This window comes from Callionymus lyra, chromosome 3, assembly GCF_982586985.1.
Source record: "Callionymus lyra chromosome 3, fCalLyr1.hap1.1, whole genome shotgun sequence".
Classification (NCBI taxonomy): domain Eukaryota; kingdom Metazoa; phylum Chordata; class Actinopteri; order Syngnathiformes; family Callionymidae; genus Callionymus; species Callionymus lyra.
Genome location: NC_141820.1, coordinates 13,889,269 through 13,905,608, shown reverse-complemented (window position 1 = coordinate 13,905,608; position 16,340 = coordinate 13,889,269). Strand labels below are relative to the sequence as shown.

At 34.6% G+C, this 16,340-nt stretch overlaps 1 protein-coding gene across 1 annotated transcript in view; it reads left to right on the top strand.

Moving 5' to 3' along the window:
* The window catches only part of rassf3 (Ras association domain family member 3), a 51,106-nt gene that overhangs the window by 6,144 nt on the left and 28,622 nt on the right, over positions 1 to 16,340 (top strand). Inside the window, exon 2 of the mRNA XM_087786523.1 lies at positions 4,423 to 4,532. Within this exon, the coding sequence (XP_087642649.1) occupies positions 4,423 to 4,532 (110 nt within the window). The remainder of the gene's footprint in view (positions 1 to 4,422; positions 4,533 to 16,340) is intronic.

Here is a 16,340-nt window from a genome sequence, read left to right as displayed (position 1 = left end):
ATCTAGCGGCTGGACGTTAAATTGCAACACAAAAAATGAACAAACGATTATTTTCTCTTTAAACACTTTATTGTAATAGAAACCATGAGATAACTATCATACAAATAAAATATGAGCAAATTATGTAATAAAATATGATAGTAGTATATAAAAAAGTACTGTTGAGTACAGATGAAGTCAGTATCTTGAACTTTGATGAGTTGAAAATGTAATTTATAATAATAGTTATCATAATGTGGGAAGTTGATAAGCTGAATGAGACTGTGTGTGTGTGTGTGTGTGTGTGTGTGTGTGTGTGTGTTCCTCGGTGTTTGTGTGTGTGTGTGTGTTCCTTGGTGTGTGTGTGTGTGTTCCTCAGTGTGTGTGTGTCCTGTGGAGCCAAACTGTCACAGTGACTGAACAAACAAGGGGCAGCAGCAGCAGCTGACCCTCCGACATCCAGACACAAATGGGGGTCAGTGTCAGTCAGAGCAGGACTGTGGACACACACACACACACACACACACACACTCTCTCACACACACTGATGGTCACCATGAGTGAAAAAAGACTGAAATGAGTTTGACTCTCTTTAAGAGTTTCAACAACAATGGGATTCTCTAAAAACTTTGGCAAAACGTTGAGGAGAATATCTGGATTTTTCTTGCGTCTCCCTAAAGTCTCGAGGCGCTCGGGACGCCTGGAGGTCGGTCTGCTGTGGAGGAACTCTGGTGAGTCTCACCTTTGACTCGGGATTATCAATTACACTCTGAGATTTGATTCATGATTCATTCTTGACGCCATTTAATATCCAAACATCAGAGGACATTTTTACATATTATTTTGAGGGAAATGTTTTAGGTTTTTTTCTTGAATTTTCTAATTAACACGTACAGTGGCTGAGAGGTGCAAAAGAAAATAAAGCAATTAAGAAAGAAAACACACAATCTTTGAAATAAATTCAAGAAACAAAACACACAATCTGTGAAAAAAATTCAAGAAACAAAACACACAACCTGTGAAACAAATTCAAGAAACAAAACACACAATCTGTGAAACAAATTCAAGAAACAAAACACACAATCTGTGAAACAAATTCAAGAAACAAAACACACAATCTGTGAAACAAATTCAAGAAACAAAACACACAATCTGTGAAACAAATTCAAGAAACAAAACACACAATCTGTGAAACAAATTCAAGAAACAAAACACACAATCTGTGAAACAAATTCAGAAAAAAACACACAATCTGTGAAACAAATTCAGAAAAAAAACACACATCTGTGAAACAAATTCAAGAAACTAAACACACAATCTGTGAAACAAGTTAACAAATCTGCAAAACAAAACACACAATCTGTGAGACAAGTTAACATATCCACAAAACAAACAAAGGCTGAAATTCACAAAACAAAACACACAATTGATAAAACACATAAATTCATGAAACAAAACACACAATGTGTGAAACAAGTTAACAAATTCACGAAACAAAACACAATCTGTGAAACAACAAATTCACGAAACTATACACAATCGATAAAACAAATACATTCACAAAACAAAACACAATCGCTGGAAAAAAGTAACAAATAAACAAAACAAACACAAGCCAGTTTCTCTGTCAGTTTTATTAAAGTAATAACAATTACTTACGTTACGTTAAACGCCAACAAAGCACTGAACAAAAACCAAACACCAAGAAAAAGGTAAAATGGCTGAAAAAGACTTGATTTCTTTCTTGAGTCAACACTTGAGCGTTAAAGAGGTTCGAGTGTCATTGTGAGTTCATGTGCAAATACAAACCTAATTATACACCGGCTGTCAAGAAATAATACAATCTGACCTTTGACCCTGGAACTGAGATCTACCAGACCAGAACCTTTAGTGGCTCTAAGAAGAAAGAATAATCGTTTAATAGTTTGTTAATTTTTTTTTATTTAACGAAATATCTTACCGTAAATATTTCTTATTTTAACAAATACTTTTTTTTATTAATAAAGTAAATTTCTCCCTTTTTTGTAAATAAGTTGCCTTAAATTCCTGCTCAAGGTAGCGTTGAAGTAGGGGCTTTGCTGAAGTGTTACCTGTCCATGGGATTGAGTGTTTTTCCTACGAAGACCTGGCTACCTGTCCAGGGTGTCCCTTTCCTATCTCCGTGTGTTACTGGGATAGACATTGGCCCTCAACAACCACATTAAAGCAGCAATTCACAACCTTGAAAAGATTGTTTCTAGCGCCCTCTAGTGTCAAAATAGTGTAACTGCTATTAGCCAACCTGTTGCTCCGTTGCCACGTACAGCATGAACATTCGTTTACTACATGAGAAAAGGCTCTTGTTGTGTTGGTTCCTCAAGAGAGTGGGAGGAAACTGGAGCAGCTCGAGTAAACCTACATAAGGATACATAAACAGATTATATACATAGAATAATAATTGTTATTTTTATTCACAAATAAACTATTCACAGCGATGACTGAGGACGAGAGGATACAGTCGTCTCCAGCAGCTTTTAAAGCTGATATTTGAATATATTTTGGTTTGAAAACAAATGAAATCAGTTACAACTTCGTCAAGAGTCATGTGGTCTGTAAATACTACAACACCAGAGTCAAGTACTCAACAATACTACAAATATATCCTTGTTACTGCAGTATCACTATATATTGTATTGTTGCCCCTGTATCATGATATATATTGTATCACAATTGTATGTTAACAATTAACATGCAAGTGTACACAAAGTTTGTTCATGTTTGTGTTGCAATTAAACTTCTGGCCGCTAGATGGCATCAGTCAGTATGTCCTCCACTGCTAAAGGAACAATCCTTGTTACTACAGTATTGCAATACATCGCAACATATGGCATTGTTGCCCGTGTAAAAAATAATTTCCGTTTTCTATAAATCTAATTAAAAACCGTCTACGATGTCTTTTCCTTCAAATAAACCAGATGCTTTTTTTCAACGGTGTTATTTAAAAAGTGTCGTGTAAACCTTGTCATGACATCACATCCTAGAACATCCGTAGACAAGTATCAGAGTCATTGTGTGAAAGGATGGAGAAGATGAATGAGAGCAGGAAACTGTAGTCATAACAGACTGCTGGTGAGCAGAGAGTCGTGGACGGAGACGACCCACTGACTCAGCATTACACACACACACACACACACACACACACACACACACACACACACACACACACACACACACACACACACACACACACACACACACACACACACCGTCCATCCCGGTGGCCTCCATTTGACTGTTAAATCACGCACTCAGCACAACAACAGAGCCGCCATGCAAAAGTCAAACAGCAGCAGCGACTGTTGAAGACGATGGAGGTCCGGTGTGTGTAGTGATGGGAGCAGCCATGTGCAAACTGTCGGATAAAGTTGGGCAGCATGTGAGAAGAGGGTCACCAGGTAGGACTGGACGTTGAATCGTCGAGTAAAATACGACTTGGAAAAAGTTGTGGATCCTGCTGTGAACTTTTCTTGAGCATGTTAGCTAGTTTTCCTGTAGTTTTTCCTGAACACATACTAGTATTTGTTAGAAATACAAATATTCTGAGATGAAACTTTTTCTTTAACAAAAGCAACAGTTTTAAAGTATGAGAAAGTTTTACATTTTTGGGATGTATTTTGTAGTTCCTTATTGGGCTGAGTAGAGTGTCTGATTTAACAAACAAACAAATAAAAAATATTGTATGTAACTCGTGTTACTTACTTAGTGTTACTAAAGTAAGAAAATCACAAAGTAATGGCATAAAAATGAATTAGAAAAAGTAAGAAATTGATTAATTTGATGTTTTTTGTCTTTTAGTTGCTTATTAAACCAATGTTTTTATTAAAAATAATATTCTATTATTATTTACATCTGCGATAGGTGTGTATGAATTTTTAACAACATACAATGAAATATGTATCTTTAGCCTCATATTTAAATGTTAAATGTTTTAAGCCTAATATAGATTTTTTAGCTTTTCCTCAAAATAATATATTTTTATCATGGCTTAAGCGGAAATATATAAATAATTCCTCAAAATTGAATAAAAATAGCGCGAGTCTGCTTCTGTAGCCACAACTTTTTATTTATTTATTTAAATAACCATGTAAAAATTATTATTATTTTTTTTACAACGTCATGTCCGGTTTATATCTATTTTTCAAAAATAGTTTTGGCTCTTATTTCATCATTATGGACACAGTATGAATTTATTCCGTCTTTATTTTTAAACCTGTGTCTCTATCTTTATCCTCTGACAACAAGTGACAGCAGCAGAATTTGCATTTGTTGGACAAACCACAACTGTTGATATCAGACTATTATTTGAATACACACAGTTTGCATGACAAATAATATATATATATATATTTTTTTTCTTTCCCTGTTTTCATCTTCTGTTGAAACTGATCAGTTGTTCCTCCTCAGGTTGTAAGTACGCGTGTCACGCTGCCTGTCGAGAACGAGTGTCCCTGGACTGTCACCCCTCTGCGCCCCCTGCTGGCCAAGACCACGTCAACAACCACCATGGCACACTCGTGAGTAAACGGAACTTTCTTCTTACGTTTTCTCGTAAGTGGCTTTTGCAATATCGCCATCTACTGGACAAATAAGAACATTAATTCATTTTCATCTCAACACGTCAACATTTGATTTATTTTGGGTGGTGTTTTGGGTTCGAGTGGAACGTTTTGTAAAGTAATAGCGAGAAATTGAATTATATTTGAATTATATTATATATTTTTAATCTATCGTCCATCTTGTTTAAAGAAGAGAGGAATAGTAGGAGCTTTAACATGGTTTGAAGGCTTAAAATAAAAAAAGACATTTAAAATAAATTTAAACTGTAATTTTATTGCATAGTATATAATTTATATTTATTTTATTTAAAGAAAAACGTTTTATATTTCATATTTTTTATTTAAAAAAATAAAAAAAATAATGCAAAGGGACATTTTTTTATTGTGTAATATTCCCTTTTAAATACAGTTTATTTAGAAATATAATTCAAAAAGCATTCTCACAAAAAGAGCGGATAAAAAAAGGACAAAAAAACAACATATAAATTAAAATCTTGAAACAATTTAAAATTATTTTTTTCTTTAATTGGTTTATCATCAGAAATATTTATAAAATATAATTTTCGTAGTTTTACTGTCACATCATGAGAATTCAGTAATTTTTACTCGTACAATTATTGTCATAGTTTATTTTCTGGGGTTTTTTCACGACTACTCGTCAATGAAAGATACAATTTTAACTGCTAAGAGTAGCATTAGCATCACTGAGGATAGTTTGCTAGCAAGTTCATAAATGTATAAATGTTGATGGCAAATGATTAAATTATTGATCTCGTTGAGGTTATTGAAGATAGTTGTTTAAGGACTTTTTTTTACCCGCTTTTATTTCTTTTATTTAGCCTTTTTGAATGAATATTAGCCAATAAAATTACTTTATTCAACAACTTTAGCTTTGTTTTACGATGTCATGGCATAACTACCCTAAATGAATTTTCCTATAGGATCAATAAAGTTACACCCAATATAAATACACTTCACCGTTTCCCTTTGTTTGTTACATAATATATATATATTTTTTTATATAACATTAAAGAGAAATACAGCTTTAGCTAATTTGAATAATGTCCTTTTTATTTATTGAACCTTCAATTTTCAGTTTTCTCATCAGATTAAAGCTCTTTTTATTTCGTCTCTTCTTTCTTCTGACTTGATGGCCCCTTACAACAGTCTCAGTAATGTGGCCCCTGAAGGAATACAATTTCCCACCACTGGTCCAGATAGACGTTATCTGTAGTTATTATATTTAAACACTAGATGGCGCACGCTTACACATTGGTCGCTGTCATTCAAGTATTTGTTTTTGTTGTGACTCCCAAACGTCCTGTTCGCCTTTAACTTGAATAAATCGCAGCATTATTATTAAAAACACATGTATTTATATGAATTAAACATGATTTGTGATGGTGGGTTACAGTATTCTATTGTAAGACAAGTTATCAGAGGGTGTGTGTGTCAAATTCCATTGTGGTTTGATCAAACACTAGGACCCCAACTTTGCTGCTCACTCCCCCATCATGCATCACTTCCGAGGAATGATGTGCAACATTACTGGAAAGCTTCAGGGTGTGTCACCACACGAGTGTGTGTGTGTGTGTGAGGATCACCTCGGGCAGAAAACACTGTTGAAATTCATTGGTAAAAGACACAGGAAGTTATGAATAAAAAATCTAATGAGTGTTTAGATGCGTCATAAAGTCACAGTTGCTCATCAAAGTGTTGTCGTTACACAATACTACTCCATGTTTATCAACTCAACGTAGTTTATTGTGTGTTTGTCAGTGTGTTCAGCTTCAAACAAACGTGCTTCGTCAGTAGAAAACCTCGTGTGTCGACACTTGGTGATTTACGGACACACACACACACCTGTGATTTACAGACACACACACCTGTGAGTTACCTCACCTGCAAGAATGAAAATAAAGAGTAACTTGTTGTTCGCCGCACAAGAGCAGATGTTTCCATCATATCTTAAGAGATTTATTCGTGGTCGTAAAATCCATCTTCATCCAACTCTGCGGTGGCGACTGATTGATGGAGAGAAGAACTTCCTGTCCGACCGGGGAAGACAAACAGAGGAGAGAAAACAAAAGATGTCAGAGTGAGGGAAGATAAATGGAGAGAAATGTTTGTGTGTCTTCTCTTCGCCTCTAATGGGAAACCATTACCACGACCCATTAACTCACTATTTCGTTACTTTACTCACTTATTTAACAGTTTAAGAATCGCTGCCAGATATTAGCAGGAATTTATTATAATAAAGAAATCCTTTAAATCAATATTAAGAATATTATAAAGTCCTTTGAGATATAAAAATGTATTATATTAAAGAAACAGCAAATATATGGAACCAAACATCCTTAATTTAAATTTTTATATCAATAGATCTTCGTAATTTAGCAAACTAGCATTTTTTTTTTTAAATGCTAAGCTAATCGTAGAATACATTTAAGTCACTTTATGATAATCTACACTTAATGTGACACATTTAAAGAATATAATAATAATAATGGAGAGTATCACTCCTTACTTTCATGAGCTTATTTAAAGTTTATTTATAACAGCTGGCCTTTCAATGAGCTAACTGCTGCGCGGCTAGCTATGGAGCCTGTTAGCATCGTAGCTACAGATAGGAATCAATAAAAATATCTCTATGATAATTTATTTTAACTGTTTTCTGGAATAACATTTTGATTTAAGTTTATAAGTTCATGTAACAAATAATAATTTTTAATTTGTTTTGAGTCAAAAGTTTGTTTGTTAAATGTTTTAAAGCACAAGCAACAATATTAAATAAAAATAAAGTCAGAATAGGAAGTAGCACAGTCTTGGATCTGTGTATTTTTATACTTATTGATAAGAATATACACTGTAAATACCAATTAACAAAATGGTATTTGAGTGTTAAGTGTTAAAGTTTCAATGTTGTATCGTAAAGTTGTGTACCCATGAATGGATAAAAGTATATGTTGGTTCTATACTTTCTTATTTAATAAGCCTTTAACAGACTAAATCTTCTCCATCTTATCTCACCTGACGTAACAAGCTTCCGCCCATGTGTCAAATAGTAAAGAAAGTACACTTTAAGAAGAACCTGGAATGTTAATGTGTTTTCCTAGCGTGTGTTTTATGGTCACTCATTAACAGCTGTTACCTCAGTGAGTGTGTGTGTGGATCCTGCTGCATTATCCTCACCAGTGTGTGACTGGTTGGTTTCCATAGAAGTTAAAAAAAAAAGAAACATCAAGGAATCTGACCGGGAAGTTCCCCCTGCTGACCCCGGAGCTGGCTGTGTAATTAAAGGTGGATGAGACAACAGAGGGGTCTTTGAAAGGGTCTTATCCAGGTGAAGTGCAGAACCTTTAACTACCTGCTGAGAGGTTTCGTTCTCTGGAAACTTAAACACAAAGTGTGGACTGAAGGAAAAGGAGCGACATTTACAGAGGGTTGAACTTTTAATTAAAGCAGATGTTATCTGAAGGTGATCCAGACCTCGATACACATGAAGCTCTTTGACCAAAACAAGTGACTGTAGATACTGAAATGACATTACTTTTATTTTTATTTCATCTCTTTCCATCTTTTTTATATTTTGTACCATTGGGACATGGAGAACATGGACTTCATTGTGTTGATCTTGATTACCATCTGGATCCACACATTTTTTGAAGGAAAAAAAAAGAAATTAACTTCTTGGTGCAGGTTTGTGTTCACTTGAATGCTTTTTTTTTCAGTTTAGCAGTTCACCCAATCATCTATCAGTATTGTGTCCATAGTTATTCGCTTGATTTTTAAATGTTATTAGTTTTCAATCTTGATTTATACATTTTTTTACCCCTCATTTTATATATTTTTAAGTAAGTAAGTAATTTGTATTTATAGAGCGCTTTTCCAGACCAGGGTCACAAACTGCTTAAACAATCAAAACAATACTCAATAAAATAAATAGTTTTCTTGTAATACGTTGCCATTTTACCAATGTAAATGTTTTGCTAGAATAAAAGTATTTCTTACGAATAATATTTATGTTAACTCATTTAAGTTTTATCAAATCTTTACATTATTTTATTACTTTAATGATAATATAGATTGATAGATGGATAGATACAACTTTCTTAAACGCCAGGATGGGGATGGAAAAAGACAGGCTGTTCTTTGTTTTTGTAGACAATTTATATTTAATACATAGAATATATAATATTTGTATATTTTTAATGTGTACATAAATACATAATTTTCCACTTTTTTTCTTCGCTTTATGCCATTATTTTTTGTTTTTTTTAAGTATGATTTTTTTGTTTTCCATTTTCTTATCAATACAAAAATAAAATAAAATAATAAAAAATATACGTGAAGATAAAATTGTATAGAATATGTGACTTTCGTTGATTAAATGCATTTATTATATAGTTATATTGCATTATTTATTATTTAAATTCTACAATTTGGCATAAATAATCGTTTTTATTTCTTAAAAAAATCACATGTTCATATTCTACTTTGATTAGATTAAGACATCAGTCTATTTACTGAATAAAGATTGTTGTTGCCGACACACATCAGGGCCACTTGCGTTCCTTCAGCAACATGTCTGGATCTGATGCTCAGCTCTTATCCAAACATCAGCTGCACCTGAACATAAACTGCCTGTCGTGGTTTTCTTCCTCCGTTCTCATCAGTCGTCCATTGTGACTCCGGGAGCGGCGGACGTTGAACCGCGATACCAATCATGTTTACGTGAAGTCGGTCGGCTTCCTGCGAGATACAGATGCAGTCCAGGATAAATTCAACAACTTGATCTCAGCTCTGAAACATCAGCAGTAACTCAACAGTTCAACAACAAACTCGTAAAAAAAAACTCCAGTGCGGCATTAAAAAAAAGAGAGACTCGTTCCAGACTCATAAAATGTGTTTCTCTGGAAAAACAACATCTTATTTTCTGTCTTTTATTTGTCAGCAGAGACATGAATTATAGCAGCCGTTGTGAGTAACACTGTAATCTTTGTGGATTGAGAAGGATTAGCTTGTCGGTCAGATGCAGGTCAGACACACAAAGCTCCCCCGTTATCATCATCATCATCATCATCATCATCATCATCATCATCATCATCAGCTGCGTGGTGTAGACACCAGTCGACAGCTTGCTTACACACCAGCAGACTACTGTCATGTTACGTAGGCGCTAACCAGTCCTGACATGGCCGACAGAGCAAGTAATGAAGTAATGAAGTATCAGAAGAACAGACCTTTGCAAAGTGTGATTCTGGGGCCACATTCGGCCCTTTGACTTCTTAAAGTGTTTTATTTTTCAATTGTTCTTTCTGAGTTTCTTAAAATACATTTTGAAATCAAATGAATTACTTCTATAACATGTTAAATAATATGATATAAATGTGTCTATTTTATGTTCATAGTTATATTAAGTTCACAAAATGCTTGTAAGACAAAGTGACCCAGGGCTGTTAAACTCAATCACACGAGGGGTCAAAATGTTTTGGCAATGTTAGTCGTTCACTAAGTCTGATGATATTTTTTATTATTACTTAATTCAAGATCAGTTTCCCTGTTATTGTAAGTCTCTTTAAAATTGTTTACCTACCGCTTTGTTTATACAATGAGTCCCGTGGAGGTGGAGACTTCCGTGATTGAAAAACCTCCATTATTGAACAATCAAAGCAGAGTGGGTGTGGTTATGGTAAACAAGATTTTTTCGCCATTAAAAAGAAAAGTGTTTCCAGTGGGCGGGGCTTAAGATAATTTAGCTAATGTAGACATTTCAATGAACAGAGAACTTTGTACAAACAGATAAATACTAATTAATGACTTAAATCTACACATTAGTTGCCCTTTAAAATGAAAAAACTAGTTATTTTCTGAAGAACATAGCATAGTTTGGGCTCAGTTTTCAATGACAATTAAATATATTGAGTATATTTATTAAATACTATATTTCTTTTTAACTTGAATGAGCCTTTTTTCTTACTGGTTTAAAAACAAGGTTTGACTAGTCTTGATGTACATGGACCATTTAATCATAACGTACTCTTTGCCAATGATGTGTTGATGAGGCTTCATGAAACAGTTGATGAGGTATCATGATACAGTGTCTTCATTTTTAATGACCACTAGATGTCACTGTCTGTTTGAAAATGACTGCAGGTTTCATTAAGTTAGTAGATCAGAGTAAGGCAGAGAGGGACATCTAGTGGTCTTTCAACATGATGACACTGTATCATGATACCTCATCAACTGTTTCACGAAGCCTCATCGACACATCACTAGCTCATTCAATTTTCAGATAAGTTGATATATTTTCTTTCTAAAATGGCTCCATTCTCAATTTTTATTGTATAAACCCATCCTAGTTTTTAAAAAATACATGTTTGTGTTGTAAAGGTGGAGAGTGGTTTGAAGGTGTGTGTGGTCGATCACTCCATGTAAACAGATGTAAAAAGGAAGTTTGTCTCGTCAGTTCGGCGGATGTCAGAAAGAAAAACAGATGAGTATCAACACAGGCTGCAACAGTGAGTCGTGTGCGAGCGTCGATGTTGTACAGACTTGTGTATTTTTTCCTTTTCTTTCCTTTTTTCTTGGCTCCGGTCCACACCGACAATCTGGGCCCCGAGATACGAGACCGCGGGGATAAGAGCTCACGGTCGCTGTGACACACTTTCAATTTTTCCAAGCCCTTGATCAGAACCAAACGACACACTGACCCGACCGTCAGGCATTAGGACCAGAAAGACAGAGGGATTATTATGGTCTATATGTTCTTTTGAATACGCTGCGGTACAGTGTGAAGCAGGGGGGGGGCGCTCAAGTGTAACGACTCGTAGAGGTGGAGATTCCGATCCAGCTGCAGGGAAAGTTTAAGGTGTTTGAACTCGCTCCAGCATCGCCTCGCTCCGTCTGGTCTGCTGGAGATCCAGGGATACATGTGATCATGGGTGAGGTATTCTTGTTGGCTTTGATCAGCAGACACCCGTGTTTTCACTGTCAGGACGCGGAGAAACCACGGCAAGTACACGCAAGCAAGAAAAGAAGGTCTACGTCCTCCGTGAAGTTCAACAAAAGAAGTTTTCATGTGGATCGTTTTCTCTGCCTCTGAGGCAAGACCTGAGCTCCTGTGAGACATCCAACACCGAGTGTCTCCATGTCATCACCGTCAACGTTCATCTCTCTGCCCTGAAGCCGTGCACGCTTGTTCGTTGACTCATCTGTTCTCAGCTTCTACAAGAACTAAAAAAGAAATTTTAGGAAATTTAAACATTGACTACATATATCTGTGTTTAAAACATATCAGTCTACAAAACTACCTTTTTTTTTTAAACACAATATATCTAAAGATATGTTTTCCCATTATATATGTTGTTTATTTGTCCAAACACATGATTGTTGGGTTGATGAGGCTTCGTGAAACAGTTGATGAGGTATCATGATACAGTGTCTTTATTTTGAAAGACCACTAGATGGCACTCTCTGCCTTACTCCGATCTACTCTCTTTAGTTTTTATAATAATTGGCTTTGATTTACAAACTTAATACAACCTGTCATTATTTTCAAACAGAGAGTGACATCTAGTGGTCTTTTGTAATGAAGACACTGTATCATGATACACCATTAACTGTTTCATGAAGCCTCATCAACACATCACTAATACATTTAATTGTTATCAGGAATTAAAATTTGCTAGAAAATATGTCAAGAAAAAAAGAATACAAACCTATTTTCATCGTTACTGGAGAAATGGCCTCATCACAGTTCCGTATGATACATGTCACGATACAGGCGCAACAATATTGCGATACTCTAGTCACAAGTATATATCTGTAGTATTGTTGAGTACTTGACTCTGTAGAATTTACAGACCACATGACTCTTGACGAAGTCGCAACTGCTTTCATTTGTTTTGAAACCAAAATATGTCCAAACATCAGCTTTCAAAGGGGTCGGAGTCAACTGTATCCTCTCATCCTGAGTCATCCCCGGGATAGGGAGATTTAATTTTTCCTGTAGCTGGAGTTCAGGAGTCCTGCCATCAAGCGGTCGGAAGTTAATTTGAAACAGAAAAATGAAAGAACATATTAATTGTATTTATAAAAAAATGTAATTATTTCATATCAAGTATCTGGTTTTTGGAAAAACCAATCTAAACAATATCGTGAAGAAAAAACAACATTGCGAAGTATCCTTGTGTTGATATTTTCTATCACTCAGCGTGTTTCTTTAGTGATGCTTTTGATTCCCTGAGGAAACTCTTTCTTTGTCGGTTCTCGGCTGTAAAGTGGTTGTAAAGCAGTCGTGCTGCTCGCTCTGCCTGTAATTTAACACACACCCCTGTAGGAAGCAACACACACCTTCTAAACACACACCTGTGTGCATGTGCAAACAGAGCTCTTGTTAACGGCGCACACACTAACAGCTAACTGCACTTTAATCTATGTTAGCTCGGAGGGAAATTGTTAGCATTTCTGTCTGTTGTGTAGGTTAAGAATAACCTGCATTCCTTTAAGTCTGACCTTTGACCTCAGCTCACCCGAGAATCTCCGTCTCTACGCCCACGTCTATACTTACCTCCACGAGTTTGGTACTTGTCGCACTCATGTAGGAAACAAAAGATTTTAGCGGACCATCACGTCGCTTTAATCTTCTTATCTCCCAAAACTGGCTCGTCAGGTCAAACAACCGTTTCCACAGAATAAATGTTTAACCAGAAGCGAGAGAAGCTGCCAAACCACCGTGAGAGCGTTTGCACTGTTGGCAGCAACTCTTACGCTTCATTATACAACTGTGGGAGTAGAGAGTAGATTTTCCAAGTATTTGAGTGTTTAAAATGCATCAAATATTTGGTTTTCTTTACTCCACATTTTATTACCCTATTGATAGTTTCCTATTTTATATTTTTTAAACATTTAATGACATGTAATATTTTTATATTTCATGTTTAGATAAACATCAATGACGTGTTTTTTGTCTGTCAATCAAACTGTTAAGATTTGGCTTTCTTTTATAGTTTTGTTTGTTTGGTCAAATATATAGAATTTAAGAAATAATACAGTAGAATTTATTATCATTACATTAGTAAAACTTATATATAAACTCATTTCACCACCTCAAACATATGAAATGACCTTTTTTGCTGCTGTAGTAAATATTTACCTTTTTTTCTGATTTTATTTTTTTATTTTTTACTATATTATTATATTTATTTATTATGATGAATTATATTTTTAACGGATATTATTATTTACTATATGGTTATATGTAGACATTTTTATAATGACTTCTTCATATATTAAAATTTTAAAAGCTAATAGATTATTATTTTCAGTTGTAATAATCTTTTGATATAATTTTGCTTTCCTCCTAGTTGTGGCAAAAAAAATATATATATATATATATATATATATATATATATATATATATATATATATATATATATATAAAGGCATATCATTTAACTTAATTATGTATATATAATTAAGTTAAATTAAAAAATAAATCAAGTACATGTAAACAAATATTAATACAAACATAAAAAAGATACATTTTCTATTTGCATATGAATTATATGCCAAAATTTACATCTTTCTTTTTTTATTTCCAAGAGAGACTTAAGTATATGTCATGGTTTTATGTCGGGTCAGAGGTGTCAAGAGTTTGTGTGACTAAGTTCAAGTCAAAATGTACATTTACCAAACAGGAAGTGTGATTTGGATGTTGTCTTGTCATTCTTTTGAGGCTCAATTTATCTTGAATATCTCTGTGTTGATCCTCCTTCGCCAAACAAATTCCTGTTTTACTTGTGGTATTGACTTCTATAAGCTCCGTCCCTTATCTTATCTTAAACCCCGACATCTTAATATACGACCAACATGAGCATTGATCTACTTTTATCTTCAGAAAACCAGCAGAAGGGGCCACATTAAAACAAACCTAATGTGCCAGATGAGTTTGACACACACGTGTCAGGTGGTGGTTGTCACTTGCAGAGTTTAGGTTTAAAAGCTGGATGAGGTTTGGCTTCATGTTTTACTCTTGGCTGCTTCTCTAACCACAGTGCTTTTTAATTAGAGAGTTTGTCGTCAAGCTGTGTGTGTGTGTGTGTGTGTGTGTGTGTGTGTGTGTGTGTGTGTGTGGGGGGGGGGGGGTGTGTGTGTGTGTGTGTGTGTGTTACACTTGATGGGGCGCAGATGTAAGTTTCACTCTTCAGCTTGAACCTGAGTGCTGACCTGGGTGGGCTCTTCACGGCACACGTGTCGCCTCTTTACAGTCAAGGATGAGGTTTTAGAAGAAGCTGAAGGTGTTTCGACTGTTATTCTCTAACACTTACACATTATATCGCTATGATTGTTGTATATGGAAGTATATCAGTTCAATCACAATATTGAATTTAACGTTTTTTCATTTTAAACGTTGAATTTTTTAATTGAAATGTTGTTTAATTTTTTATTTTTTGTAAAAATGTAAATCAATAATTTCAACATTGAAAGGTTACGTTATTTATTTTTATTTTTAATTCATTATCTTTTTTTTTAACACAGTGTTTGATAATCTAGTTTCAATAATTGATCATGCGCTTGTATGTGGTCACGTGATCATCTGCGCTGCCCGTGATTGGCTGAAAGTTCGATCAGGAAGCTCTAGGTAATATTTAAGTATATATGTCTCGTGGCACGAGATTCAAGGATTGGAGAAATGTGAGTTCTTCTACTAGAGCGGGTCAGAATTCTCGCTACACAGTTTTGTATCATTGTCTTGACCCTTTTAGCATATACTTAATGTAAGTAAGTAAGTAATATTTGTGGAGCGCTTTGTGTATTGTTTTGATTGTTTAATATAAATTACTTACTTACTATTAAGCCAACATTTTATATTGAATATGAAAGGATATGAATAGAAACATATTGAATTTAAAAAAGCATTATTTATTATCCTTTTTTTAAATTCCATTAATTAAAAGAAAAATAGAAATTAATAAAAATTATTGAAATAAATTATACACTAAAAACGAATTAAACCTTACAATGCACACATTATTGAATTCAATTATTTAATTAATTCAGCCTTTTAATATAGACATTAATCAATTAAATTACTCTGGCTTAGAAAAAAACTAATCATGTATATATATACAATGATATATATTATATATATATATATATATATATAAATCATTTAATTAAAAAGAAAATTATATGCTTACAAAAAGAAAGTTTCAACATTTAAAGTTCAATTGAACATTGACATGGATATCTTTATATCTGTGTATTGTTATTGAGTTCTAAAAGAAGTTTGTTGCAGTAGTACTGTGACGACACCTCAGACGCCTTCATGTCGCAGCGCTGCAGCTACATGTTGCCACTCATCCTCTGACATTTTATTCTGAGCGATATTGTTCTCGCTGCCGGTGTGCTTTTCAATCGCCCGCGTAAACACTGATCCTGGTTCAGCTCCTGCCTTTTGCACCCCCGGGGCCTTTTCATTGTGTACTGTAACCATAGAAGCGGCTTTTGTGTGTTCCAATATCAGTAGAAACTTTGTGTTATCATGCCTCATAACTCAGCCGTGATATCATCCGTGAGTCAGCAGCACTACAAAGAAAGACTGTTGATATAGTTTTAATAAGTTCAAGGTCAGGGAGTTTAGAAAAACTCCAAATGAAAATGAGTTTTCTAGAGTTTACAAGGCTGCACAGAAGAAACCGCTCCTGCATTTACAAGCTGAAGCTTTGTTTCCCACAATGATTTCCTTCTCAAGGAGACCGA